This window comes from Colletotrichum acutatum (genome assembly GCF_030867785.1).
Source record: "Colletotrichum acutatum strain CBS 112980 chromosome Unknown BDZ83scaffold_60, whole genome shotgun sequence".
NCBI lineage: Eukaryota > Fungi > Ascomycota > Sordariomycetes > Glomerellales > Glomerellaceae > Colletotrichum > Colletotrichum acutatum.
Window position 1 is genome coordinate 173,666 of NW_026849054.1, and position 27,919 is coordinate 201,584.

Genomic DNA, 27,919 nt, shown 5'->3' on the forward strand with positions numbered 1-27,919 from the left:
TGGAAGGTACCTCGTGGAGAGCACACATGTCTCAAACCTCGGCTCTCAACATCTAGGTAGACTCACGAGCGACTCAGGACGCCCACCGTTGGACTACATGAGTCGTGGTGGGTAGGATATTTTCCTGAGCAGCGCAAGACAACCAGTCGATCGCTATTGTTCTATATGTCAAAGAGAAGCGGCCCGTTGTACTGACAAAGACATCAACCCCTAGTCCTGAAGTTGGCGTGTGGACTGATCAAACATCAGGCCATGTAGAGGAACTATGTAGTGAGCTAGACTTCAGCCAGCCAAACGTCAGAAAAGATGACATCTAGATTGTAAACGGAAAAGAGAACCCGGGTTCTAATTCTTTCCCCGCCAAACGTATAGAACCGGCGCACCGACTCGTCCGTGTTGCTTTCTCTGGTCAGCTGTCGTCCGGTGTGGTGAAAGGGGCACACTCCAACTTGAGCTCGTCCGACTGACGATCGTTGAGACGGCCGCGGCATCCGGTGCCGTTGAGAATTCTGCGCGCCCCCCATCGACTGTTGCCAGCTTCGCACCATTCTGTCGCTAGCTCAGGGGACAGACTCTCGGACGAACACACCTTTTCTTGACGAGTCGGATCCGATGGCTAGCGGAACACTACAATGCCTCTGAAGAGCTCCAACAATCAATCGCTCGCGTGCTTCACGCCTCCAGTTCGGCAATCTCCAGATCTGGTTGGTTATCATCCCCATTTGACTAGATAGCACTTGTCATGGTGAGAACCTTTCAACTCGAAGAGGCTAGAAGAGAGAGCTTTGTGCACACGCAACACCAACAAAGTTTCGCCCTTGCCCATTCTGTCAGCTCCCCTCAGATCTAGCGCAGTCAGATCAGGAAGGGCTGTCCATAAATCATTGACGGACGATAGGTTTCCTCAGGGCTTAGGAAGCATACCGGTCGACTAATCGCAACTACCACATGGCAAAGGGGGGCCGCACTATCGTGTTTTAGCTTGTCTCCAGGCTTGATGGCGTATGTTCACCGGTTGATTAACCGAGGAAAGTAAGCAAACCCTGACCCCTTTGCGATTGTGGAGTTCGGCCACCGCGAAGAACAATCCAAAACTTTTGCCAACGTGGAAAGCCAGTCGTTTCCGGAATGGGCGCAACATAGGTAGCACGGCGCGTCATAGCCGAGCGCAGGATGAGCATTCCACGGATACTTTGTGCGCAGTATTCGGTGGGTGATCGCTCCTCTTGGAAACATCGATCAGCATCTCAAAAGTAAGGGTGAATAAGCGAGGTCAATGTGGCAGATGGAGAAGTGATAGACAGGCATGGAGAACTTGAAAGAGTGACGCAAGGGGGTCCTCATGAGAAGCATGCGGCCTGCCGCCCAGTATGCTGGTAATACTACCTTTTGCCCAACTGCAGCTGAACCGCCAACCGAGACATTGGATTCATCGTGCCTTTTTAGTCGATTCTGTACGTCGTCACGTCGTGTCATCCATCGTGGCCATTTCTTTTCTCTTTCTCCCTACGTCTTCCTTAGCTCCGGCACCGTGTCGGCCACATGGACCAAAGAGGATCACTGGCTAGGGCCTCGTTAGCCCGTGTAGTGTCATTGAAGCAAAGAGCAAGGTTCGGCAGGACCTGGACGATGGATGTCTGAGCGGCGGAAGTCTCTTTATGGATGGTCAAAGTTGGGATGAACTGCTGCGTCTGATGATGCTCTTGAGAAGGGTCGTTGACGGCAGATTTTCTGCGTCCAGGGGACAATTTCACCTCGATCGTCAGGACGATTGATTGGGCCCTACAAGTGAGAGAGAGAGAGAGAATGAGGCCACTTCGAGTCAAGTAGTAGGAGTTGACTTGCAGGGATGTTGAGCGGAGCGATGTTTTCGGACATCCTTTTTCATCTCAGCAAGCGTAGTTCTCCAGGCTCTAGCCAATCGTTTCTCATAGACTCCCGTTCCCTTACTTCTGCCCTTCCGAAGCTCTGGTGTTTCCCCAGAGCTAGGGTCACAACAAGGTTCAGGGTCGAAGAAACCATGCATTCATAGCGGCATGGCGTTTGTAGATGCCAAGCTGACGATGCGCCCCTTGCTCTCTCTTCCCTATTTTTTTCGTGCTGTGTAGGTTAGGTCATTGGACGCTCAGTCGAATACCTACCTGGATAGGTAGCCCTGTGCGTTGTTCAAGAGGGGGGGGGGGGGTGAGCGGTGACGGTGGGCCATATTTGCATCTATGGCGCTCACTAGTGCTAGTTTGGTGTAATCCAAGTCGATGCGGGATCCGTGTACAACCAAAAAAATAGATATCGTGAAGCCATCGGCGGCCGCCTCTTCCTGTCAGACTGGACAAAAAAGACTCTAGGCCGGATGTGAACTTCGTGACCCCGGTGGCGATCTCAGGTCACAGACGACTTTCAAATCGTCAAGTTGTTGAAGTTGGAAGGGGACTGGAATTCCAAACCGGCCTAGGCTACGGTATGTGGTTATCCCCCGTTGAAACGATATGGATCGAAGCTAGCACTTGACGTGTCGGGGAAGCGCAGCCAATCCAGCACGACGGTTGGCTGAGAAATTGGCGACTCGTATAAGGTAGCTGCACAAACGCGCTCCTCCGGGTGCGCGAGCTTAGCTGAAGCCTCATGCTGCTCGGAGGAAAAAAGAAACTTGCGTTGGATAGGCGAATCTCACCCACGGAGTGCCATGTTGATGCCCACACATCACGTCTCCGTCTAGCGAATGAGCTTCTATCGCGGGACTTTTCAGAAAGTTCTCAGCCGGATGATACTCTCCAGTTCCGACTTCGCATCCCCCGCCGGGGCCCCCACCTCTGGTTTCCATCCGCAGGGATAAGTGCAGATCATCCTGCCATCTTCCGTCTAGATCATCCCAGCAACCGTCCGCAATATGCGCATAACCTGATTGCTCTGGAAAGGTTCTTAATCGACGGAACTTGTGTTCTTGCGCGAAAGGCTCCCGAAGGGTGGCTTTCGGTTCATTGCGAGGCAGGAGGTACGAAATGTGTTTTCTTGCGTGTTTCTCGCTTTGGGGCTGGTAGTGCGGCATAAAGCCGCCGCCGCCCAAGCTAATATTCCCGAGCCAACCGTTGACTCGAACACGCCGAGCCGTACTGTAGAGACCAATCGGTTTAGTCGGCGCCTGCCAGGCAAAGAAATACTCGCAAAAGTCATCTTGGTCGAACAAGACGCTGGTTTTCTGCTCAATCAAGGGCGAAGAGTGAACCGCCAAATTCCTCCCTTGACCCTGCCATGTCTCTCATGCCGCCGACTATCTACCGCCGTCTCGACGTCTCGAAGTCCAACAGTCCAATAATGTTTGCATTCGTGGTGGTGGGGTACTTGGAGCTGGCCGATACTACTGTTGGAACTCGAGAGGCGTCTCTTCATGCGTGTCTACGACATGTTCCATGTCGCGACCAGCTAGCTGAAAGACTTGCCAATCCCTACGTTGTACTAGCCAGAAGTGGCTGAAATGCCGTTTCTTCTTCCATGTCTCATGGTATTCAAGTGGAGATTTGCATAGGTTAAACTTCTGTCTCTGCTGTCAAACTCACCGTCCATTTCAAGACGGTCGTCACAGAACACAGGCGATCAACGTTGATTTCTCTTTGGAGCAAAGGAGTGGCCAATTTCCTCACCCTCCTCGAGGAGGGCCACCCCTCTCGACCCGCTACGAAAAATAGCTAGCTCATCGCACACTAAGGTAGGTCGTCACGAAAAGCAGGTGACCGAGAACGAAGGTCCGAGCTGGATAACAACCAGAGTTGTTAGCCAACTTTGGAGCAGACTAAGAAGAGGCTTGTTCTGATCTTGATCGGCTCGGCTGCCCTTTACCGACGAACCACCGCTTCTCGATCCATTCGACGTCGATCAGCTCAGACCAGCCAGGAACACCCGGCCCTTGGCTAAGCGTGGCATAGATACATCGAGCTGGAGGCCCAGGAATAGTTACTCGCCTTCGTACCCAGTAAGGGTGAAGGAGGGAGGAAAGGTGGGATTCATGACCCCCAGCTAGTCCCTCATGAGAACTACACTCCGCGGCCGTGGGGATGCGTTGCGAGGATTGCCTGTTGTTGCGCCTGGAGCATCCACCAGTCTTGTACCGCCACCTCTTGTCTTACCCTGACACCCTTGATATATGTCTTGAACGGGCCCCAAGTCGTTCACGGGAAGCACGGATCCATACTCTCTCTCTTAACTTGGTCAACGGCCTTCTCATTCCCCGGCTAACCACGCCAGTTGAGAGATATATCAGTGAGTCGCCGGTTGACCATCGAGGTCAAAGAGAGACATTCCAGAACGACACGTTTTCGGGTGGACTTTCTCTCATGGTGCTTTCAAGATGCCCGCAACAACTGAGGACTTGTTTGCAGAGTACCACGGACAGGTGGTTCCAAGAGCCTTCAATGGCGGCTTCATCACTCTCAGCTTCGCAGTAAGCTTGATCGGCGCCGCTTCCACGCTGGAACTGCTCAACAGACGGACTTCACCAAAGGGCAAATTCAACCAGTACGCATCATTCACAGAAATACCCCGTGACTCTTAGCTTACACTTGAATCCACAGCCTGCTCCTGGTCAGTTCAGCGGTGACGATGGGCGGCATAGCAATTTGGTGCATGGTACGTCTCTACCCTCAACAGCTCGCCACGTCTGACACGCCTCTAGCATTTCATCGGAAATAGAGCCATAGACTTGGCCAACGGAGAACCAGAGTTGCAAATTGCATATTCGAGCGGCTTCACAGCCTTGTCTTTCTTCGTCCCAATCGCCGTGCTTCTTGCTGCCTTTGTCGCCGTCGGTATCAACAATACCGTTTCTTGGTGGCGAGTCTGCGTTGGAGGTGTTTTGGCTGGTGCTGCAATTTGCGGAATGCATTACCTCGGAAACAACTCCATCGATAACTACATCTGCATTTACAATCCGATCAATGTTGTTGGTGCGGCACTCATCGCGGTGGCTGCTAGCATAGTAGCTCTCGCCCTCTTCTTCGTCTTCCGCGCAGCCTGGACAACATCCTGGTGGAAACGAGCTGCTTGCTCTGTCGTCTTGGCCGGTGCAGTCTCCGGAATGCATTGGTGTGCTGCCACAGGCACCGAGTATCAACTCGTTCGTCTCAACGTTGGAAGCAACGAACTTTCCCGCAACACGACCGTGATTGTTGTCATTTGTTTGGTAAGACGACGTCTTGCGTCTCTTCCCTGATAATGAGCCTGAAGTGCTGACTACTTGACTAGTCCATCGGTGCCTGCTTCGTCATGGGCGGAACAGCCATTTACACTGCCCGCATCATGAGACGCTATGCTAGCAAAGCTCAGCAGGTCGTTCTCGCAGCTGCGGTCTTCGACAAGCACAACCGCATCCTCGTCAACCCAGATGGCCTGATCCCTACGGAAAAGATCACCGACACATTCCTAGAGAAAAATGCCAGCGACAATTTCAGCATCGCCCACCCCTTATTCTTATGGATGTTCCAGGCGTCGAGGAATTGGTCTGGCATCTCGACCCTCATAGGGGGAATGACAAACCATCTTGCCCACCTTCCAAGACGTGGCCGCGACCGTGACTCTCGTGCCGGCATCCAGCTGATCAACGAGCACGGCGAGCTGATTGAAAATTACGACGTTATTTTCCGCGAGCTCTTTTGCGTTGCTGCTGCCGGCCTTGCCGAGAAGATGAAGGAACACCTGACATCAGTTGGACTCTTGTGGGATGAGATCTTACCAACGGGTGCGAGCGGAGAACGTCCTGGACATGAGACGAGCAGCCAGCAAGACGTTGACACCATTCTGAGACCCGATGGCTCGCTCAGAAAGGTCGAGGCTACTAGCAACAGTGACGATCTTGCAGAAAAGGGCATTGGATGCCGCAAGGCTCACGAATTCGGGCGGGGTTCTCTCATGTTCTTGGTGCGTCGAGTGCAGACTGATCGAGAAATTGAGCGACTCGAGGCCGCCGGCTACCGCTTTGCAGAACTCCGTCAGGTGAGCAACATCATCGCGTCCAGCATGCAGATCCAGTCAAGAGACCTGGCGATGAAGCTGCAGAACATGGCTTCGTACGCCAACAACAACAACCAGCTTGAGCCCGGCGTACACGTGGGTTTCTTTGGCATTCGCGCTCGAGTAGGTAGTTATGGGTTCGATGTTGCGGTTCGTAAGGGGGCCCGGCACCTTCTGCCCAGCGTGCAGATGCCCATCGACAGAGTCGAGCCCTGGCACTTGAGCTTTCTCCAGCAACTCGACCGGCTGACCACGCTCGGGGTGAGTAGAAGGATTGCTTCTATGAGCAGCCTGGGCACACGAGAGATGCTCTTTGCAACACAGTTGACTGAGAGTATCGACGCATTGAGAACTTGGATCGACGACCCGATCTTCAACGAGGCCATCCTCACCAGTACCGTCGTCACTCTACCGGCGGGCGAAGGCTCGGCCTTACAGCCGACAAGCTTGATCGCGTTCCGGCTGGTTATCCCGATTCACGTCATATTTTCCAGCCCCAAGTGCGATTTCGTTCCGTTGAACTTTTTCAAGGTCCATCAGCTTGTGGGTCGAGATGCATCGCGGCATCTTGCCTTTACCCAGTCGGTGCATCGTGAGCTGGCACCGGTAGTCCAGTCTGTGCCGCTTGAAAAGCCCAGCCCTGCCATGGCCAGAGACGGGAAGTTTCGCTTCTCGTCACGTCTTCGTAACCTTGGACGCTTCGGCCTATCACGTCCTGTCGACTCGGAAGGGAATCCGATTTCCACAGCTCTCGGGCGCTCTTCATCGAGGACAAATTCGAACGCATCAAGCTCGACCCTCAAACTCTGGACAGGCCGACGGGACAGCGACCCCATGTCACCAGGCACTTCAAGCTTTGATGGGCCGCCTCCCACATATTCGAACAACGAGGCAGCCAACCAGTCTTCACCGTTTGGGGGCATCATGGTGTCAGAAGAGATTCGTGTCGAGATCCACAAAGCCGACGAGATGTCTCACTCGGGATCTCACGATGTGGGTGTTTCTAACCGAAGAACACCAACGATGCTGGGTAGAAGGGCCAGCGACAATCCCGGTAACATGGCCAGCAGCACTGGCGGTGACCAGGCGGCGGCTGCGAACGATGACTGTCGTGGTCCTAGCGCGAGCGGCAGTGCCATTGAGATGCGAACACTACAGGTGGCTGAGGTGAGAACCAACGTCCATGCCGGTGGCGGCATGCAGAGTTCGAATGTTGAGGCAGAAAGAGTAAACGATGTACCGATGTTTGTTGATGAGCTCTTCACCATCGCCATTGAGAGTCGATGATCGTTTGGTGAAAGTAAAGAAGGTCCTTGGCGTTTTTAGGGGAAGAAGTCGGAGTTATTTGTGCTGGGTGTTTTTGGATGGAGGCAGGCAGCATGGCTAGATACCCGGGAGTTGAACCAATGTATAAGTAGGCAAGCGACAAATGATGTTACCATTAATTCATGAAGAGCTACGAGTTGCGTTGAGATTGACATGCAATGGCGTGTCTGGTTTACTTCAGTAACCGGCCACCAAATCTGAGATAGCTGTCGATTCTTGAGTGCCTCCGGAGTAGTGTGCCTTAGGTAAGCGTGTAAGGTAGGCACGTAGGTAGGTAAGGTAAGGTAGTGCAACTCATTAAAGTGGGATCGGGCAAGAGAAGGCCCGGTGGGAAAAGGGGTCTGCCTGGCCCACCTGTCACCTCTTGACCTGAAGGACCTGGGACATTCCACTAGTAGCTTAGGGTGGTAGGCTTAGGTTCCTCACCTACGGAAGGCACTTGGATCTGTGTAGTCTTGACCACCTTCCACAAGTCCTCTAATGAGAGTACCAAGGCAGTCGGGATACCAAAGGGAAGAAGGGGCCCCGGGTAAAAATTGCCCAAAATTAAGAGTCACCCTATGTTCTCTTCCTCTTGTACAGTAGAAACTCTGAACCTTTCATTACGGTATTTAATGTGAGTATGTTGTCGCTGTAATTCTTTGGCCTGTTACTGAGAGTGCTACTACGTAAGGCACTAGTGATATCCATGCCTGTAATGCTTTCCACCTATGGGGTAGGTTGTTCCTCTTGAGGTGTCTGATAGTACCTTGGCTACCTTACTTCCATACCTTACCTCAGGTGTAAGGTCATGTACCTTAGGTAGACAGGTGAGGTGAGGTAAGTTTGTAAGGCAAGGAAGGAAAGGTCGGTAGGTGGTGTATATACGGAGTAGTAGATGCCCTTTTTCGGGTGGGTGGATTGTGGAGAGACCCGGGAAAGTGTGCCAAACTGCACCAATCTGCACCAATATGCACACCCTTCCTACCTTAGGTAGGTAAGGTATCCATACGAACCTAGGTACCTTACACAGTAGTAAGTACTGCACACTCCGTACAGCCAGTCCTACACTCCATACCTTCTTTACCTTCCTCCGCACCACCTCCCGTCCTGCAGAATCAGATCTACCTCACCACCCGACTTCCCGTCCGTCGTCTTGTCTTATCCGAATCAGCAATTGTCTGCACTGCACTGCCTGGACAGGACGTTCTGTGGTGGCCGATGTGGACTCCAATGCTTTCCACTCTCACCCTTGCCTGACCTTCCCCGGCACTGGACTGACGGCCTCAATCGTCTTGCATCCGCTTTTTGTTGTGCTGCGCCGCGTCGTTCCTTAACTCGCCTCACCTGGCCATCCCACGAGGCATTCCGATCCACCCACCCACCAGCCGACTCCGACTCGTACCTCATCTTCACCACCACGTCACCTTCACTCTTGCCCATATCAATTTTCCCCATCGTCATTCTGTCGCCTTTATTTCCATACACCTTTTCCCTCTTCTTTTCCCCCCTCCCCTCCCTTCCTACCGGCCCGCCTCCGACTTGAACACGAATCATGAATGGGGACCTCAGTCTATCGAGGGCCCTCGGGGGACTACGAATAGCCAATCCAGATGACGCCGATGCCTCTCCAAGCGACTCCCAAGATGCCGATGCCCCATCATCGACCGACCGGCAACCAAACCATGACATTCAACGCCAGCAGCAGTATCAACTTAATGCTCATACCCGTCTAGCACCCCTCGACGACCCGACCACACAGCCATCCCCGAGTCCGTTTGGATCTACTCCCACCTCAGACAGCTTGTTGCCTCCCATATCCCACACACAATCCTCCGAGGCACCGTCACCCGCCTACGATGGCTCACCGAGCCATGCCGAACCCCGCCGAACGAGCCCCAGTGCCGCAATGCGGGCAGACGTCTACAGACAGCCCGTCTCCCCATACTCCGAAATCGACAGAGCTCCAGGAAACCGATCTTCCGTGTCACCAACAGCGCGGCCTGTCTCTGCACTATATAGCCATCAACCCGTGGCAACCGAAGAAGGACATCCGCTTCATCAACCACAAGGACCAAGCGACCGGGCGCGGCATTCTGCCTACGGATTGCTCGCCAGGCAAGATTCGAACAACGCTCAGGGCTATCCAGGCAGCTCAACACCAACAAGGGAGCCGAGTTACAGGGCGCCGGCTAATCCAACCCGCCAATCCCAATTGCCTCCTGGCTCCGGATCTTTGCCCCCACGGAGGAGCTCGAAAGGCATGGGCGGCGGATACGTTTCGGCAACAGCAGCGCCAGGAGGCCCCCAAGATCCCTATGGCCCAGAGGCGCCGCTACCGACCAGTAGCGAGGAGTGGAAGGACCGCGGTGCCGCTGTAGGCGTGCGCAGAGAAACAGACTCAAACGGCAAGACAGTCATCCGACATGTCAAGAAGGGAGTTAGAGACTTCGCCTTTGGACGCGTGCTCGGAGAGGGCTCGTACAGTACGGTCTATTTAGCTACTGATCGACAAACTCTCAAGGAGTACGCCATCAAAGTCCTCGAGAAGAAGCATATCATCAAGGAGAAGAAGATCAAGTACGTCAACATTGAGAAGAATACCCTGAACCGCCTCACCGAGCATCCTGGAATCGTACGCCTTTACTACACGTTCCAGGACGAAATGTCTCTATACTACGTTCTTGACCTTTGCAATGGCGGCGAACTTCTTGGAGTACTGAAAAAGACGGGCTCCTTTGACCTGGAGTGTACGAGGTTCTACAGCGCCCAAATACTAGACGCCATCGACTACATGCATTCAAGAGGAGTAATCCATCGCGATCTCAAGCCCGAGAATGTCCTCTTGGACGACCACATGCATGTGAAGATCACAGATTTCGGCACAGCGAAGCTACTCAAAGACCCGAGAGAGGCGCAGAATGTTGGTGACAGCGCACGGGGACTACCAGATAGTGGTCGCAGCGAGGCAGACGACGACAATCGGGCAGCTTCATTCGTGGGTACCGCCGAGTACGTCAGCCCTGAACTCCTGACCAGCAAGAACGCCTGCAAAGCGAGCGATCTGTGGGCTTTTGGATGCATAGTGTACCAGCTATTAGCAGGTCGTCCACCTTTCAAGGCCGCAACGGAATATCTCACGTTTCAGAAGATCGTCAACTTGGAGTACGACTTCCCTACTGCCTTTCCGCCAGCCGCTCGTGATTTAGTGGAGCGATGCTTGGTCCTTGACCCAGCCCGTCGTCTCACTGTCGAGCACATAAAAAACCACGAGTTCTTTGACGGACAACCATTTGGCAAAGGCCTTTGGAGAACCAAAGCACCACGGCTTCGACCTTACAACCCTACACCACAGGATCCAACTGTCATTCAACTCAATGGCGTGAGCAACAGTCCAAACTCTGCTGCACCGCCTAGGAGCACCCAACCGCAAAGTTTGGCCCTGAATGGCAGTGCTCGACCAGCCAGAATCATCACGGAGCTTCCCCCTCCAACCCAGCTGGATATTGAGTGGTCTCCAGTCTTGACAAAGAACAATGAGAGGATTCTCAAACTAGGCGACTTGATGGTCGTCTCGAGCCCCCTGCCGAGCGGCCATGGTAAAGGCGGTGAGCACGCCGAGGGACACAAGAAGCTATCGAGGTTCTTTGGCGGAAGTACGACCAAGAAGAGACAGAGGCTGGTAATGGTAACTTCAAGTGGCCGTATACTGCTGGCACCGGCTGGCGGAGAAGAAAAGCGCGCCAAGCAAGAGATTTCACTGCTTGCACCCGAATGCACCTGGAGGACGCAGCTTGACGTAAAGGGGCAGACTGTATGGTGTGTCGATGCGGTAAGTATCCTGGACAAGAAGTCTCGCCGCTCATCTAAAATCCGACAGGGCGGCGTCCACTACACGTTTGAGGAGCCCAAGGGGAGCTCCAGCTCTTCTGAGAACGGCACCGCGGCCAGCGACTGGATAGAGTCCCTGGAGAGAGCCAAGGAATTGGCCTTGTCTCAAAATCTCTCTGGCTCTTATGCCGGCGATAACGGTTTCGATATGCCATCCACAGTGTCGAGCCCGGCCAGCACTCTTGGTGGACGAGGCGTTTACCCTGATAGCTTCAGTGTCAGCGACCGATCCGGTCGGAACCATCTCAGCAAAAGCCAGGCCAGTCTGGATGATTCAGCTTCTACTACCAAGCGAAACCGTTTTAGCAAAAGACAGTCCAAGAATGGTCTCGGCCAACAATTCTAATTAGTACGAGGCTTACGACGACTGGAGCCATAGGATCTTCACGGATCTTTGAGAGGGTTGAAGTTTGGGGCGAGAATCGCGGCTTTCAGGCAGAGAGAGCCAGCGAGAGAAACTTATTAGAAGTTTGTAATGCAACGAGATATGGTTCGGGAGGAAGCATTCGGGAGCGTGGCGTATCATCGGCTATCCACTCTTCGACAACTTGACCTCTTTTGCAGGGAAGTCCTGCAGCTTTCCACTCGATGGAAGCACTCACGAGGTGGGGATTGGGTTCTTCGCTGCCTCGCTAAGGGGGGCTTTAGGGGTTTAATAGGTCCTCGGAGAAATTAAACCCACGAGATTTGAAAACCATGATCATGCGTGTGCTCCCATCAATATCCAATGATCTTCTGGAAATGGAGCGAATACTTGCTGCCTTGCGCAGGTGGACTCAAGAAACCGTATGTACGAAGAACGTTGGTAGATGTAATTAGGTACCTACCCACCTAATGTGAAGCCGCCTACATTCTAGGAGAGCAGAGCAGTGTTGGTGTGCCTTACTGTCTTTGGCTTGTAAGTAAAAGGCGACGGGAGGTAACTACTCTCGCGAAATGGCTACAATTATCTCTATCGTAGTTGCCTTTTGCGCTGATGTAATACGGGCAGACGAAGAAGTATACTGTGTTAGTACTGGATGTGACTGCCGTCCGTTGGAATGGCTCGGATACTCTCAGTTGATGCAGTTAATGTGGAACCTGTACAGGGGCTGCTGCATCAACCGGCCAATTGTGACCAGCATAGCTACTGCCTTGCGCCTGACCCTGCGCCTTCGCCGCCCGTCGTTCACTCATGCACGCGCGCGTTTGAGAAACAACGCGACCTCTCACATTTGGCACATTTGGCACATTTGGCAGCGTCATCTTTAGTTTTCGATCCTCAGTGGGAGAAAAAAAAAATCGGGTTGTTTTCTTTTGCTTTGCGCGCATCTGAACAAAAGTCATCGTCGAAAATGCAGCCCCAGTACCGCCAATACGCCGCCCATGCTGGCGCGCCGCAGGTTCCCCAGCGGGCTCCACATGCCCCAAATCAACGGAGAGGTGGCATCGGTATGCCCATTCCTTCTTTACCTTAGCCTTTCGAGACCTTGAACACCTTCCCTCCTTGCTCTACTGTTGCGCGACAAATCCCAAAGTGCTAGACACGACGACAATTGTGCTAACGATGCCGCCCAAAGGTCCCATCATGCCTCCGAGCCATCATGCTCAAGCAGCCATGAACCAGGCCGCCATGGCGCAGCACCATCCTCCGGGCCAGGCCCTCACGAGCGAGCTTGCCAAGCGTCGCAGCCGAAAGCCGACCGACAAGACATTGCCTGACGGTGTTGAGGAATGTATCACGGATACCGAGGTCGCTCAGAGATACAAGGATTTGCGCGACTTTGAGCGACGTCTGGACGCCGCCATGACGCGCAAACGACTCGACATTGTCGAGACAGTTGGACGAAACGCAAAGGTTAGTAAATATACGCGATGCGACTCGACTAGGAGCCGTTATCTCCCCTCCCTGCCTCACGCGACAGCAGAACTAAGTCTCTCATTATAGCACTACAAAACCCTTCGCATCTGGATCAGCAACACAGTCGAGGACCAGGCATGGCAAGGAAGTGGCCTCAGCGTTGATAGCTTCGACTTCACCCCCAGCGCCGAGCCTTCTTACAGGGTCAAGATCGAGGGACGACTACTTGAGGACGGATCGGACGACGCGTCGGGAGAATCAGACCAGAAGACAGAGTCTGCACAAGGAGAAGGCGCGACTGGGTCAAGGAGACAAAGTTCTGCGCCCGTGAGCCAGAAACATCGGCTTTCCCATTTCTTCAAAGCGCTGAACGTCGATTTCGACCGTACCCGCTCAAGGGCCGCATCCGATCAGACCGTGGATTGGAAGAAACCTGCTTTGCAAGGCGCAGCGGCAAGTGCAGACTTCGACGAGTTCACCTTCAAGCGGAGCGGGGACGAGAACATGAACATTACTATCAACCTCCACCGCCAGGAGGATCCGGAGCGATACCTTCTCAGCCCTGAGCTGGCCGATGTTGTGGACATGACTGAGGCTTCCCGCCAAGAGGTCGTACTCGCAATTTGGGAGTATATCAAAATGATGGGTCTCCAAGAAGACGAGGAGAAGCGCAACTTCCGTTGCGATGAGCTTCTCAAAAAGGTCCGTTGTAACCTAATCCAGGAATGATTTTTGGTGTCTAACCAATTCCTCAGATTGTCAACGGCAGCGATACTGGTATCATTCCTAACCTGAATGATTACATCCAGCCACACCTCCAACCTCTGCCACCAGTCAGCTTACCATACACCGTACGAGTTGACGAGGATTTCCACAGAGATGCCCAGCCCACCATTTACGATGTGCGTGTGGCGGTAGCTGACCCCTTGCGAGCCAAGCTGGTACCTTTTGTCACCACTCCTGCGTATGCAAGCGCCCTTAAGGAGGTTGTTGCTATGGATGAACAGCTAGCAACGCTTATCTCGGCCGTCGCGAGCTCTAAGGCGAAGCACTCCTTCTTCACATCAATGAGCCAAGACCCCACCAACTTTGTGAGGAATTGGATGAGTTCGCAGAAGCGGGATCTTGAGATCATCATGGGCGAAGCAACCAGAGGAGGCGGCGAGGATGCCACGGGCGACGACTGGCGACGAGGCGGCAGGGACAGCGTTTGGACGACATCCAACGCGCGCGAAAGCGTCAGTGTCATGCTGGCTAAGCAAGCCCCGCAAGCGTCTAGGTGATGCGAGCAACGAGATACACTGCGCGTGTTGGATTATTCTCATTTGTGCAAGGGGTTCTCTCCCCCCTTACGGACTCGGGCTAAAAAGGAGGGGCGTCAAGGGTTGAGACTGGCTTGTGATGATGCGCGATATCATACTGTATTGTTTTCAAAGTGTAATGGATTACCGGCCTAGTGGGAATTGACGAACGAACATTGACCAGGTCTACCGAACCTCGAACGCCGTCCGCGTGTGACATCAATAGAGGGGCCTGGCGGCGATAGTACTAAAATCCGAGGCGGAGGTTTCCCCGCAAATGACGCCTGCCGGCCCCGTGGCGGCGTCCGATGGCCAACGTGCTCAAGAAGCAAATTTACACACACATATATATATATATATATGTGTGTGTGTGTGTGTGTGTGTGTGTGACAATGACATACGGGATACCTGAGCTTGTGAACCGGTTGTGAGAGGATAATTTCGCCTGTCTACATTCCACGTAGTTACATCAATCAAGCAATGGCATCCATCTTCGTCCCTGGCAACACGGCCGTCATCACGGGCGGTGCATCCGGTATTGGATTGGCAATCGCCAAGAAGTGCGTCGGCCATGGAATGAAGGTCCTCATAGTTGATCGCGATACGAAGCTTCTTCAGGCGGCAAAGGAAACCCTCGGAGGGTCCTCCGCCACATTCGAGCTGGACGTGAGCCTCCTTCAGGATTGGGAGAAGCTCAAGACGGAAGTGAATACTTCCATTGGAGGTACATTCCCCTTTCCTTCATTTTCTTTTCCCCATGATTAAATGTCTTATGGGGCTCTCCGTTTCACATGCTAATTGCTACTCCAGGACGTATTGATTTATTAGTTCTCAACGCCGGCATCGGTCCCAAGTCATCATGGCTGGACACAGAAAGCTTCCGTAAAATCTTGGACACCAACTTATACGGCGTCATCAACGGAATCAGCAGCCTGCTACCCCTCGTTGGTAGTGGGCAGTCTTCCAAGTCGGCCATTGTCATCACGGGCTCTAAGCAAGGCATTACGAATCCACCGGGGAACCCAGCCTACAATGCCAGCAAGGCGGCTGTTAAGTCTCTGGCAGAGCACCTATCGTTCGACTTGAAAGACACTCCCACATATGTGCACCTCCTAGTGCCGGGCTGGACGTTCACAGGCCTTGCTGGTGCTGCCCCTGGCAGGGAAAAGCCTGCGGCTGCTTGGACACCGGAGGAAGTGGCCGACTATCTGGAGAAGAAGATGACCGAAGGATTATTCTACATTCTCTGTCCAGACAATGAGGTTACCGAAGAAATGGATCGCAAGAGGATGATGTGGAGTGTCGGGGATGTCGTCGAAGGCCGGCTGCCCCTAAGTAGATGGCGTGATGACTACAAGGACGAGGTACAGGCATGGATGGCCAAGCAATAGTATTGCTAGCTAATGGGACACCTTATTTGTGAAGAAAGCAGAAAGAAGAAACCGCTTCTCGCTATCGTTTGTCGATTGATGGAGAGTAATGCACTCATAAAGGACTTCATGTCTGATGTCTTCAATGTCTTTGGAAACCCGAGCTCAAAACGCCGCGCAAATGCAAATTCCACCGTTGCATCTCTAAAACCTTACATCCCACTGCTAATAACGATCCACCGACAAACGCAATGTAGGGCCTTTCCGTGGGTAAGACGCAGCTATGCAAGTCATTTGCCTATTGTATTACAACCAGGCCATGAGGCAATATGACCCATTTGCCTGTCGTAGACCTAACCGCCACCAGGCATGCCATGCCTCTGAGGCGGCACTGGGTTCGGTGGCATATTCCTAATTTGTTTGATCAAGAACTCCCTTTCGTCGATGAATTGCTCGTCATCGGTTCTGTCCTCCAAGAAGTGAGACAGGAATGTGAGCAACTTTTCCCGGTTCATGAGCAAGATCTTCTGGACCGCAATGGATTTGTGGGGGTTGGCCACAAAGACCTTGAAGACATGAAAGCCCTCATACTGCACCATCTTGCGATCGTCTCTCAAGAGGTTCATGCATATCTTGAGATGCTCTCCACGATCCACGTAAGCTGTCATGACGCTGTAATTTGAACGGTCCAGCAAGATTTCGCCCAAAAGCTTGATGGACTGCCGCTTGGTAACATAGCTGTTTGACTGCACGAGGATGTTGTTGTACTTGTCGAAGAATAGGTCAAAGTTTACAGAGAGGTATCTCGGCACCAGCTCCTTGTGTTTTGTGAGAAGTTCCTGCAAGACGCGAGTGTTAGCGATGTGATCTTGAGGCCCTTAAGTCACTCGAAGTAAAGGGGGTTTACCCTGAATGTGGTGAAAGCATCCGCGGCTACTTCGAAGGAGCTCTTGTCGACCCAGTCAAAAAATCTCCAAAAGACGCCCTCGCCGCTCTGTCGACGGTCCCTGTCAATCAAGTTGATGCCCTTATTGCTGGACCCAGACTCCTCGTTGTCGTCATAGAGAATAATGGCGGCAGCAGCCTCCGACTTGAGAACTTCTCGAAGTACAGAGCCGGCAGGCGTTGCGCTTTCTTTATGTTCGTAGCCGCGGCACAGTTCGAGGAGGACTTGTGGACGATTGTTGACGACATAAGACAGAGCTAGAGGATCGCTTTTCGGGGATGCTGTAGGCGGACGGAAGCGGAAAACGTAGGAGAAAATAACCTGGGTATCTTTTCTCGATTCGAAGGGCAGACGCCAAAGGTTCACAGCCAGCAAGTAAAGTAAGTCTTCCTCAATCAAGCCGGTGACTAGCTGGTATATCTGTTCCGGGCTGCTATCGGACTCTGACCTGAAGTTAAAGGCTGACATCAACAAAGGCTGTATGTGGGAGGCGTACCATGGGTTCCTTGTAGGATAAACTTCATCTGGTTCAGGACTTTCGCGAGCTCTTCGGCCTGTATAGGAAGTGGACGTTAGAGACCGAGCAAGTGCTAGTGAGATTTGGGGAGTGTAACCAACCTTGGCGGCGCCATTTGGCCCTTCGAGTTTCGTTACGTGGTCTCTGGCTTGTTTGGGTAGGTCGACAGCAGGTCTTGTCCGAGCCCGGCCGAAGAGGAACGACATGTCGAAAGTGGTGGGCTAGGCCAAGAAACAAATCTTTCCTGGAGACTGCCGGTTGGCCGGATTGTGAGGCCACAAATAGCTGTGGTTCCCGATCTTGAGTATAAGGAATAGGCAGGCAACAGCTAATCGAGACTACAGGCAGCTCCTGAATCGGGCTCGTTGGCAATGATTGGTAGCTGATATCGAAGGGGCGGTGGGCTGAGATTCGAGCCGTTTGATGTGGGACAGCCTAGCCGGGCTTCGTCGACGAAGGTTCTTGTTTTGCGGCGATGGTCTGTCGGGGACAAGGAAGAAAGGCGCAATTCGAATGAGGGGAGGCAGAGATGAGGACAGAGGAAAGTTCCAGACTGGTCGAAAGAGAGGAGACAAGCCGATGGGCGTGGTGTTGGGCCGAGTCCGGGTCGGGGTTTTGTTTATGTTCATACACGGCGGACGACGATCCCGCCGGGAAACACTGAGGACTGGAGGCGTTGCTCTTGTAATGAAAGTGGTTGCTTGGGGACGTCAGATTGGCCTGCACCTTCCATTGAGATCGCACGTTGCCTCGCCTCCTACCCAGGGGACCTCAGGCTCCTCGAGTAGGTACCTAAGGCCCCTTTGGGGTTGGCCTTGTAGCATGCAAGACCTGGGGGACTACCCAAGTAAGGTCTGTGAGGTCCAGGCGGTGACCTCGGGACTGAGGAGCCCTAAAGGAACAACCCAGCGAATGGACCACCTAAGTAAAGTGCTGATTAAGAGTGGTGCGGGGATAGGAACGGTCCTGGGACCTACCAGCTAAGTTACGTGCCTAGGTACCTAGTCGCCTAGGTAAGTTGTATGTGTGTGTGCGTACTCCGTGCCTTAGCACCTTAGATAGGTAGGTTCCTGGGAGTGTTTTGGCGCCCCACCTCGTGCTCTGGGCACCTTCAAAGTATTTCCTCTCGAGGTATCCGTAAGCGGAGTACCTGATTCCTTTCATGTATGTATAAGGGGCCCCACGATAACATACGTGGGTACCGTACAGATACCGCCAGTATTACTCACCCGTCAACCCCTCACCACCCAAGTGTCGATGCTGAGATGACTAAGGAAGGTAAACTGAGTGCTGGTCGTCTGAGATGACTTGGTCGATTGCCCCGCGCTCGATAAGTCAATTGAGAAAAAATTACCCCACTGACTCACCTCTCACACTGAACCCCTCCAAATACCCCCAAGTCACCCACGTCCTCACAGATCCATATCCTCAGCATCTTGGTTTTTGACTCACATGACCCATTGACGCCTCTTCGTGGTCTTCCTACGAGCCTTTCGTATTTCGAGGGCTTGGCTTCGTTGATCACGCAGCTCCCGTCTCCTTTACTCAACGAAACACTGCCGACCAAATTCACTACTGTTTTTGGTGTGACAATATTCGGTTCGGCAGAGCCGCATACCGCAACCAGGTTACGTTCTCTTACGCGGTTCTTGACTACGACTCCGTCGCCTTTCGATCAACATCATGTCTATTGACTTCCCCAAGGAGGAGGAGGCTGTCCTCCAGAGATGGCGCGAAATCAAGGCATTTGAGCGTCAGGTAAGGCCCGATCTCCGTTGCCTTCAGAGACAACAATCGCACTCTCTGTTTGCGTTGATGCCATTTCGTGTTTGTTTGTTCTCGTACTGACAATCATTGCGCACTCAGCTCGAGTTAACACAGGGCAAACCCCTTTACACCTTCTACGATGGGCCTCCTTTCGCCACTGGTCTTCCTCACTATGGCCACTTGCTGGCCTCCACCATCAAGGACATTATCCCGAGATATTGGTCCATGAAGGGCTTTCACGTTGAAAGGCGTTTCGGGTGGGACACCCATGGACTCCCTATCGAGCACGAGATTGATAAGAAGTTGGGCATTTCTGGCAAGGCTGCTGTCATGCAGCTGGGATTGAAGAACTACAATGCCGAATGTCGATCTATTGTCATGCGCTACAGCGGGGAGTGGCGCCATACCGTCGAGAGACTCGGCCGTTGGATTGACTTTGACAACGACTACAAGGTAAGACCGTGCACCGTGTATCGCATACCACTGAGATTGACTAATACCCGTTCTCTAAAGACCATGGATCCTACCTTCATGGAATCTGAATGGTGGGTTTTCAAGCAGCTATTCGACAAAGGCGCTGTCTATCAGGGACATCGCGTCATGCCTTATTCAACAGCCCTAACCACAGCATTGAGCAACTTCGAGGCCAACCAGAACTATCAGGATGTTAACGACCCTGCCATCGTCATCTCATTTCCCCTGATCGAAGATCCCGAGACTCACCTGCTGGCGTGGACGACGACTCCATGGACCTTGCCTTCGCATCTCGGCCTGGCCACGCACCCTGATCTCGAATACATCAAGATTCTTGATGAGAAGTCAGGCAAGAAATACATTCTGCTCGAGAAACTTCTTGGTACACTGTACAAGGACGTGAAGAAGGCCAAGTTCAAGATCCTTGAGAAGATCAGCGGCAAGTCCATGCTCGGCTGGAAGTACAAGCCCCCTTTCAACTACTTCTACGAAGAATATAAGGACGTTGCCTTCAGGGTTCTGAACGCTACCTACATTACTGATGACAGTGGTACCGGCATCGTTCATCAGGCACCCGCTTTCGGTGAGGACGATTACAACGTCGCCGTTGCAGCTGGCATTGTCACCGAGAACAGGGCGCCTCCTGACCCTATTGACGACAGTGGTCACTTCACCAACCGCGTCTCTGATTTCGCCGGCATGCACGTCAAGGAGGCCGACAAGCACATCATCAAACACCTGAAGGGTACCGGAAAGATCGTGGTCGACTCCACGCTCAAGCACTCATACCCCATGTGCTACCGTTCTGACACTCCTCTCATTTACCGCGCAGTCCCCTCTTGGTTCGTTCGCATCCCCGAGATCATCCCTCAGATGCTGGAGAATATCAAAGGCTCGCATTGGGTGCCCTCCTTTGTCAAGGAGAGACGGTTCGCCAGCTGGATCGAGAACGCCCGTGACTGGAACGTCTCACGAAACCGTTACTGGGGTACTCCCATCCCACTATGGGTGAGCGATGACTTGGAAGAGCGAGTGTGTATCGGCAGCGTTCAGGAGTTGCGTGAGCTGAGTGGCTACACCGGAGACTTGTCTGATCTTCACAGAGACAGCATCGACCACATTACGATTCCGAGCAAAATGGGTAAGGGGACTTTGAGACGCATTGAGGAAGTGTTTGACTGTTGGTTTGAATCTGGCAGTATGCCATACGCCAGTCAGCACTATCCCTTCGAGAATGTTGAGAAGTTTGAGAAGTCGTTCCCTGGTGATTTCATTGCCGAAGGCTTGGATCAGACCAGAGGATGGTTCTACACCCTACTTGTTCTCGGCACGCATCTGTTCGGCAAGATTCCATTCCAGAATTGTGTTGTCAATGGCATAGTTCTTGCCGAGGACGGAAAGAAGATGTCGAAGCGCCTCAAGAACTACCCAGTCCCTGATTTAGTCATGGACAAATACGGTTCCGACGCCCTCCGTCTCTATCTCATCAACTCGCCAGTCGTGCGTGCTGAACCACTGAGATTCAAGGAGTCCGGTGTCAAGGAGGTTGTTCAAAAGGTCCTGCTACCTCTCTGGAACAGTTACAAATTCTTCGAAGGCCAGGTGACGCTGCTGAAGAAGGTCGAGGGCATCGATTACACTTGGAGTCCAAAGGCCCTGTCGAACAATGAGAACGTGATGGATCGGTGGATCTTAGCTAGCTGTCAGAGCTTGCTGCAATTCGTCAACCAGGAGATGAGTGGTACGTTGAGATTCTTACGCCCGTTTCCATGAACCTCGCTAACATGGCTTTTCTACTAGCCTATCGACTCTACACTGTTGTGCCGCGTCTGCTCGGGCTCATTGAAAATACCACAAACTGGTATATCAAGCTCAACCGAAGACGTCTCAAGGGAGAGAATGGAGTCGAGGACACCCAACATGCACTCAACACTCTATTTGAGGTCATCTTCACGCTTTGCCGTGGCCTTGCTCCTTTCACTCCCTTCATCACCGACACCATCTACCAAAAGCTGCGCCCCTTCATTCCTAAGGAGGCCGAGGCAGAAGACGCGCGCAGTGTCCACTTTCTGCCGTTCCCTGAGGTGCGCCAGGAGTTGTTCGATGAGGTTGTCGAGCGCAGAGTCGGCAGAATGCAGAGGGTCATTGATCTGGTCAGAGTGTCTCGCGAGAGAAGAGCAGTTGGTCTCAAGACCCCGTTGAAGACGCTCGTGGTTATTCATCGCGATCCTCAATATCTCCAAGATCTCGAGTCTCTCTCATCTTACATCAAAGAGGAGATGAATGTACGAGATCTGGTCCTCACATCTGACGAGGCCAAGTACAACGTCCAGTACAGCGTTACTGCCGATTGGCCTGTGCTAGGTAAGAAGCTCAAGAAGGACATGGCGCGGGTCAAGAAGGCGCTCCCGACGCTCGGCAGCGACGCTGTCAAGGAGTACTCGGAGAAGAAGGTGATTCTCGTCGATGGGATCAAGTTGGAGGAAGGTGACCTCGTTGTGAGACGAGGCTTGAAGGAGGATGAGTCCTCGAAGAATCTGGAGACGAATTCGGACAATGACGTGCTCACCATTTTGGACGCGGAGCTTCATGTGGAACTGGCCCACGAGGGTCTCGCAAGAGAGATCATCAATCGCGTGCAGCGTCTCAGAAAGAAGGCCAAGCTGCAGCCGACGGATGACATTAAGATGGAATACAAGGTTATCAGCGACCCTGATAACATTGGCCTCGAAGAGGTGTTTGTCTCGCAAACCAAGGTCATTGAGAAGGCGCTCCGCAGACCGGTGGACAAGCACGAGGTTACTACGGTGGAGGGGGAGGCACCGAGCGAAAAGCAGAAGGGAGTCATTGCAGAAGAGGAACAAGAAGTGCAGCATGCGACATTCTTACTCCGCCTGCTCGAGCTTTAGATGCGAGGTATGCAGTGAGTGCAACCTCGCGGTAGCTTAGATCACTGGTGCATGCGTAGTTGAAAATGATGAAGGCCTAAGAGGTCCAAAGAGAAGATTGAGTTCACCGCAACAAGGTTCCAAGTCTTAGAGACTGGTCCATCGTGCTTCTGCTATGATTATTTTGCTTTGCGGGCAGCAACCTTTTGATTGAATGATCCAGTGTCAGCGACATGGTAGACTCGGTAGAGACAGAGGTGAAAAGGGGCAAGGTGGTGAGAAATACAAGATAGCAATCCTTCAGTCTGAGAAACTCCTTCAAACACTTATCCTTGTGGACAGAGTTGTAGTCGACAACGATGCACTTGCCGTACATGGAGGTCTACCTCTTGGTCAGTACGTCTTGGAACCATAAAGTAGCTGTGATAGGACCAGGGGCCACGACCGAGGGACTGACCTCTGCTGAACACTGGCTGACTGCGGCTGCAAATTTTTGGATGGGCCGTGTGCGAACCATGATAGCTGCTTGGGATGGAACTCGGATAGAAGGGGGTAGAGGCAGAATGTGAGATGTGATTGCCGCGCAAGTAATGAAATTTCGTCGTCAAAATATGAGGGTACAGGTGGCTGAATCTACCTCGGAACACATCAAAGACGTCGACGAAGTCTTGCCTTCGGGTAAGGTAGCAAGTAGGTAGGTAGGTAGGTAGGCAGTGGATGTAGGTACCTACAGTAAGGCTCCACTACGTACCAGGTAGGTACCTCAGTTGCCTCCTTCCTCTGAAGCAAAGCGCCTGGCTTGGCGAAATTGGATGGTCCCATATTGAATAAGAGGTATATTGAGCTAAACCTACGACTCGGTTATCTACATTATACTGCTCGAGCTACCTACCTACCTATCTACCTTACCACCTTGGGTACCTTAAGATGGCGGGGGACAAGTGCAGCAAAGGGCACAAGCTCTGGGCTTTGGTGGCACCTGTTTCGAGCAGGTTGACCAATTAGCAATGCGTCGCGACACCAGGATCAACTGCAGCCCAGCCAACAGCAGCGTACCCACAGCGGCTACCTTGTGTGCTCCGCCATGGGACGCGAAATAAACAGACGGGAAGAAAGAAAAGAATAGGAAGAGAAAATAAAGACGGGGTTGGGAGCGGCCATGTATTGACCACCTGCTGATGCCTGCAAATATATCTGTGTGTCTGTCTGGTCAAGACCGCTGCAGGTGGAGGAAGCAGCTAACACATCACAATATACTTGACCTGCCTATTGTGACAGCCGGCCTTGTTCCCGTCGACCTCGATTTTGGACATCCTCCATCGTCGCCCTTCGCCGACCACTTGCGACCTCGTTAGCCCCCTACGCGCCTAACCCGCAGCGCGCGGTGGACATGGCAGCGCCGCGACCAGCTTATCGCCATCATCCCGATTTGCGACTCTTGCGACGCGACTCAACCCCCGCTACCTGAGCAATCCGCTGCAAGACGTGAAGCTCGTTCAGTCTATTGCGATATCCGCTGTCAGCAGTACATTTTGTCGCGATCAAATGTATTCAGCATTCTTGCCCGACTATACACCATCACCTGAATCAAATCTGGCTCCTTAGCATTACGAAGGCAAGCTGCAATCGTCCTTGGCTACCGCTACTACCATCATCATCAACACTACTACCGCCAACACCACCACAAACTCTTCTACAGCCGTTCTATTATGCTCCCAGCCTGGCGCCAGTTCACATGCCGTCGCTGCCGCATCGCCCAGTGCTGGCCCCCCGTGACGGCATATCTAGCTTTGTGTCCGTTCAAAGCTCGGATTCCTATTACAGCGATCATGGTAAGTGCAGCTCAAAGTGCACCTTGACAGCATCATTGCCTACACCCCCCATGCCTTCGACTGCAAAGCGCACTCCGTCTGATGACTTCTCCCAGAAATCGCCATTCTACACCGTGTCGTCACGGCAGCCCAGGAGAATCTCGAACTCCTTCCCGAGGGCGAGCGATTGGCAACAAACGCCTTATTCCAGGCTTATGATGCCGTACTCCCCCTCTTCGGCATCGATCCGGAGGAGGAAAATCATATCTCGCGCCTCGTATTCCGCGTTGGCGGTGAACGCGGAGAAGGGTCACTCCAGGAGAAACTTGACGCCGTCTTGTCAAGGATGGGCATCGGCCTTGAGTTCGGAAGTGAAGGGTCCAGGGCATTATCAAACAACGGCGACGACGAAAACGAAGACGAAGACGGAGCTGGAGCCGGATATGAGGACGCAGCTCCGCCACAGTCTGCGCTTACGGACACCGACCGAGACTCTGACACGTCCGGAGACGAGTCCTCCAAAGACGTCGAGCTTGCACCCCGAGAACCATACGCGCCTCTGCCACCTTCGCAGGCGCAAGCATCACATCACTTGTACGATGCTGAATCTCCCCCAAGGCTGACGCGCGTTGGCTTGGTATCGAATCACTTGGATCTGAAGCCTGTCAACCATAAGAAACCGCCATCCCAAAGCTATACTCCCTCGACGGCTGGAAACACAGAGCAAAGTCGCCAAAGCCGGCAGTCGGTATCTGGCACCAGTGTGCAACGTGGCGCCAGCGACACCACGGTTCAGCCCATTGAGGCGTCTAATATATACCCTGCGAATGAGACCGAGGCCGCTGCTCTACCCATACGGACAAAGCCCGTAAGAACTGTAAACTGGGTGCTTCCGCCTGATATTACCAGCATCAGCACCGGCACCAGTGTCGGTGCTACTGCCCCAGAATCAGTTCGAAATGGGACCCTGGGTTCTGAGATCGCGGAAGACCATGTTGTGCATGATGTTGAGACACGGAATTCTCGTGGGTATGAGCTCGGTACCCAAAAGCCTTCAGTACACGCGCTTGTTGTACATGAATCTACGGCTCAGGAGATTACCACTCACCAAGCAGCCAAACAAATGCAACCTGTCGAAGAGCCCTCTGATGGCGGGATCGAGGGTGATAAAGCAGAGCCAGTAATTGACGATGAAATCAATGCAGACCCTGACGACGAAGCAAGATATGCACTACTGGAATGGAAATCGACCAAAGTGAAGGGGTACTTATTGCTCCTGAGAGGATTGTCACACTGGAAACAACACGCTCTCGACAAGCTCGAACGAATGGCCGTAGCCAGACGGCATATTTTGCGGATGCGCCACTTCGACCCGTGGGAGCTGGTCACGGCCGAAACTAGGATCCGGGGTCGTCGCGTGTTCACCTCCCGTCTTATGGCCTCATGGCTCAGGCGCGCCGGTGAAGACTTGGATACAGAATATGCAAGCTTGGCACATGCCCAAAGGAATACGGCCCAGAATGCCCTCAGACACTGGTCGACCTCCTGCCCAACCCCGATGGAACCTCGTTATCCGCCGCGCGTTGTGTCCATTTATCTGCAACAATGGCATTCAGCTTGCTCAGTTTCACAACGCCTTGAGTCGCACATGGAGAATCTGTACGAAGAATATGGAAGATTTCGGATCTTGAAGACATGGTCCCACCAAGCAGCGTCCCATCTGAGAGATGTTGCTGCATTTCGCAAATACCATGTCGTTCAGGGCGCCTTACACCAGTGGCATCTTGACTCAAGGATAGAGGTCTTCAAGTCCAAGTTGGAAATCAAGCTCGTTCGCAGCTGCTTGTCGAGGTGGCAAAACGGGTGCAGAGCGCCACCGACACTCGGCCAGACCAACGCCTTCAGCCGCGGGATTGTTGTGGATTCTGCGTCCGGCAGGGCCTTGCCTGGGCCGCGGCGAGGCGTGAGTTCCCACATGGCCATATCATATCGTCTGCTGAAGACCAAAGTCCTTGGCAATTGGCAACGACAAGCTTCCATGGTCGCCAAGTCGAGCACGAGATCGCGTCGGTTTGCATCGCATCAAGGGGCACATAAGGCATTGGAAATGTGGCATATTGACGTCGGTGAAAAAAGAAACCTCCAGAATTGGGTGCAGCGCGGTTGTTTCTACATCAGTGCCACACATGCACTCAAGACATGGCGCTCTAGATCTGCTTGGAGGTCAGGGACTCGAAAATCCTATGCCCGATGCAGACAGCACGTCAAAGCTACCTTCACAAAAGGCTATCTTAATCTGTGGAAGATAGCGAACCGTGCTCACGGAAACTTGGGCTGGAAAGCAGGTCAGCACCACATTGTAGCGGAACATGATCGTCTCATTGACATGCTGAAATTGTGGCGAGATGAGAGCAGTCGCGACTGGGGAACGGGCAAGCTTCTGACTGCTGCATGGGTGGACGAATGGAATGGAATGTCCCAAGACCTCGCTGTCAAAGAGGACCGCGTCAAACAGACTTGGTCGGTGAATCTGAAGTCACGTTGGTGGAGCCAGTGGCAATCATCTTTGCTGCAATTGAAGAGCCGAGAATACGTGGCACTGGACGTTAGGGAGAGGAACAGCAAGAAGGCCGTACGACGCCTTCTGCTACATTGGAAGGGGGACAGGAATTTGAGCACATCTTACCAGTCAACAACACTGAGAGCTAGCCTCGGCAGCTCAAGAAGAGGAGCTGGCTTTATGACTAGTCGCACTTCGCTACCACTCTCGAGAGCAGTTCATGAACGGCCCAGCGGACCAAGTCTTCGGGGTTCCAGGATACAAGAAGTGGAGCCAACGGCTGACGATGATGATCACGACGGAACCGGGTCAGGACCCGATACTGATGGAGTTGTGGCGGATACGCCGACCCGGTGGACGGGCATGGCGTCCTCTGTGAGGCTCCCGTCCATGACACCTTTTGCTCCCCTTCCAACGCCATTTGAACGAGAGCTCCGGGAACGGTATAACCGAAGCGTGCCTACAGCCGCGACTGGCCAGATGAGCAGCCTTTCCTTCGCACAGGCGCAAAGGCTCTCTGTGGCCGGGACACGGCGAGCAGCCACGGAGAAAACAGCGGATGTTGGCAGAGGTGTTTGATGGGACATGGGCGGAGACCCTTTATGAGAATAGGTGATATGCTATGGTCATGTGGATATCATGCATGTGTTTGGAAACCTTTATCCAGTAGACCCAGACTAGGTGGTTTTGTACTACAAATGAAGCCCTTTGGCATGGGCTAGAAATCGGTGTTTATTCTTCTAGTACTGTTGTGGAACAAATGCACATCATCAGCCTAAGGTAAGGTAAGATGTGAAATCTCTATCAGTCAGGCAGGTTGTTGGCTCCCCTCAAGGTACCTAGCTACCTACCTACAAATACCTTACGCAGTACAAAGGGTACAGATGCAAAGGGACCAACTGGGTAACATATAAGATGCCGGTCAAAGCCAGAGTAGCCTTGTTCTTATAAGCCGTGTCCAACAATGCATCCCTACGCCTACTCGGACTTGATTTATAAGGAATGATTAGGGCAAAATAAAATGAAAAGTGATAGTAGTAATAGTATGAAGAAGGTGGAGAGAGCTGAGACACCTTCCTGAGCGGCAAACAATCATGTCACTATCACCACTTAGGGACGTAAGGTACCGACCGACCCCACACCCCCGGGTTGACCACTCGCTGCAGTGCGCAATGCGCATACCTACGGTATACGGAGTAAGCACGGATACGTGACCTTCCTGTGCTTGGGAACCTTGCCATGGCATGGT

The 27,919-nt window shown here is 52.9% G+C and overlaps 8 protein-coding genes across 8 annotated transcripts; 6 read left to right on the forward strand and 2 right to left on the reverse strand.

Moving 5' to 3' along the window:
- Positions 1 to 4,342: 4,342 nt before the first annotated feature.
- On the forward strand, positions 4,343 to 7,287 carry BDZ83DRAFT_720403 (uncharacterized protein; the record flags this gene model as incomplete). The annotated part of the gene is made up of 4 exons (XM_060512270.1): positions 4,343 to 4,509; positions 4,566 to 4,620; positions 4,667 to 5,173; positions 5,236 to 7,287. The coding sequence occupies 4 exons, from the start codon at positions 4,343 to 4,345 to the stop codon at positions 7,285 to 7,287; spliced, it is 2,781 nt and encodes a 926-aa protein (XP_060363873.1).
- Positions 7,288 to 8,860: 1,573 nt separating this feature from the next.
- BDZ83DRAFT_753195 (kinase-like domain-containing protein) lies at positions 8,861 to 11,542 on the forward strand (the record flags this gene model as incomplete). Its single annotated transcript, XM_060514323.1, has 2 exons — positions 8,861 to 11,137; positions 11,186 to 11,542. 2 exons carry the CDS (start codon positions 8,861 to 8,863, stop codon positions 11,540 to 11,542), a joined length of 2,634 nt encoding a protein of 877 aa, XP_060363874.1.
- A 1,221-nt stretch (positions 11,543 to 12,763) lies between these two features.
- BDZ83DRAFT_579991 (SWIB/MDM2 domain-containing protein) lies at positions 12,764 to 14,319 on the forward strand (the record flags this gene model as incomplete). Its single annotated transcript, XM_060505301.1, has 3 exons — positions 12,764 to 13,033; positions 13,124 to 13,738; positions 13,792 to 14,319. The coding sequence occupies 3 exons, from the start codon at positions 12,764 to 12,766 to the stop codon at positions 14,317 to 14,319; spliced, it is 1,413 nt and encodes a 470-aa protein (XP_060363875.1).
- Positions 14,320 to 14,723: 404 nt separating this feature from the next.
- BDZ83DRAFT_625274 (short-chain dehydrogenase/reductase) lies at positions 14,724 to 15,748 on the forward strand. The gene is made up of 2 exons (XM_060508488.1): positions 14,724 to 15,061; positions 15,148 to 15,748. The coding sequence occupies exons 1-2, from the start codon at positions 14,818 to 14,820 to the stop codon at positions 15,726 to 15,728; spliced, it is 825 nt and encodes a 274-aa protein (XP_060363876.1). The 5' UTR covers positions 14,724 to 14,817; the 3' UTR covers positions 15,729 to 15,748.
- A 312-nt stretch (positions 15,749 to 16,060) lies between these two features.
- BDZ83DRAFT_753198 (Mo25-like protein) lies at positions 16,061 to 17,376 on the reverse strand (the record flags this gene model as incomplete). Its single annotated transcript, XM_060514324.1, has 4 exons — positions 16,061 to 16,546; positions 16,615 to 17,096; positions 17,150 to 17,207; positions 17,272 to 17,376. The coding sequence occupies 4 exons, from the start codon at positions 17,374 to 17,376 to the stop codon at positions 16,061 to 16,063; spliced, it is 1,131 nt and encodes a 376-aa protein (XP_060363877.1).
- A 1,030-nt stretch (positions 17,377 to 18,406) lies between these two features.
- BDZ83DRAFT_625278 (isoleucyl-tRNA synthetase) lies at positions 18,407 to 22,419 on the forward strand. Its single transcript, XM_060508489.1, has 4 exons — positions 18,407 to 18,928; positions 19,037 to 19,390; positions 19,451 to 21,152; positions 21,212 to 22,419. Exons 1-4 carry the CDS (start codon positions 18,854 to 18,856, stop codon positions 22,318 to 22,320), a joined length of 3,240 nt encoding a protein of 1,079 aa, XP_060363878.1. The 5' UTR covers positions 18,407 to 18,853; the 3' UTR covers positions 22,321 to 22,419.
- On the reverse strand, positions 22,420 to 23,133 carry BDZ83DRAFT_625283 (uncharacterized protein). The gene is made up of 3 exons (XM_060508490.1): positions 22,757 to 23,133; positions 22,586 to 22,681; positions 22,420 to 22,502 (listed from the first exon to the last, which is right to left on the reverse strand). Exons 1-3 carry the CDS (start codon positions 22,814 to 22,816, stop codon positions 22,479 to 22,481), a joined length of 180 nt encoding a protein of 59 aa, XP_060363879.1. The 5' UTR covers positions 22,817 to 23,133; the 3' UTR covers positions 22,420 to 22,478.
- A 901-nt stretch (positions 23,134 to 24,034) lies between these two features.
- On the forward strand, positions 24,035 to 27,249 carry BDZ83DRAFT_579937 (Sfi1 spindle body protein-domain-containing protein; the record flags this gene model as incomplete). Its single annotated transcript, XM_060505297.1, has 2 exons — positions 24,035 to 24,131; positions 24,227 to 27,249. 2 exons carry the CDS (start codon positions 24,035 to 24,037, stop codon positions 27,247 to 27,249), a joined length of 3,120 nt encoding a protein of 1,039 aa, XP_060363880.1.
- Between the last annotated feature and the right edge of the window lie 670 nt (positions 27,250 to 27,919).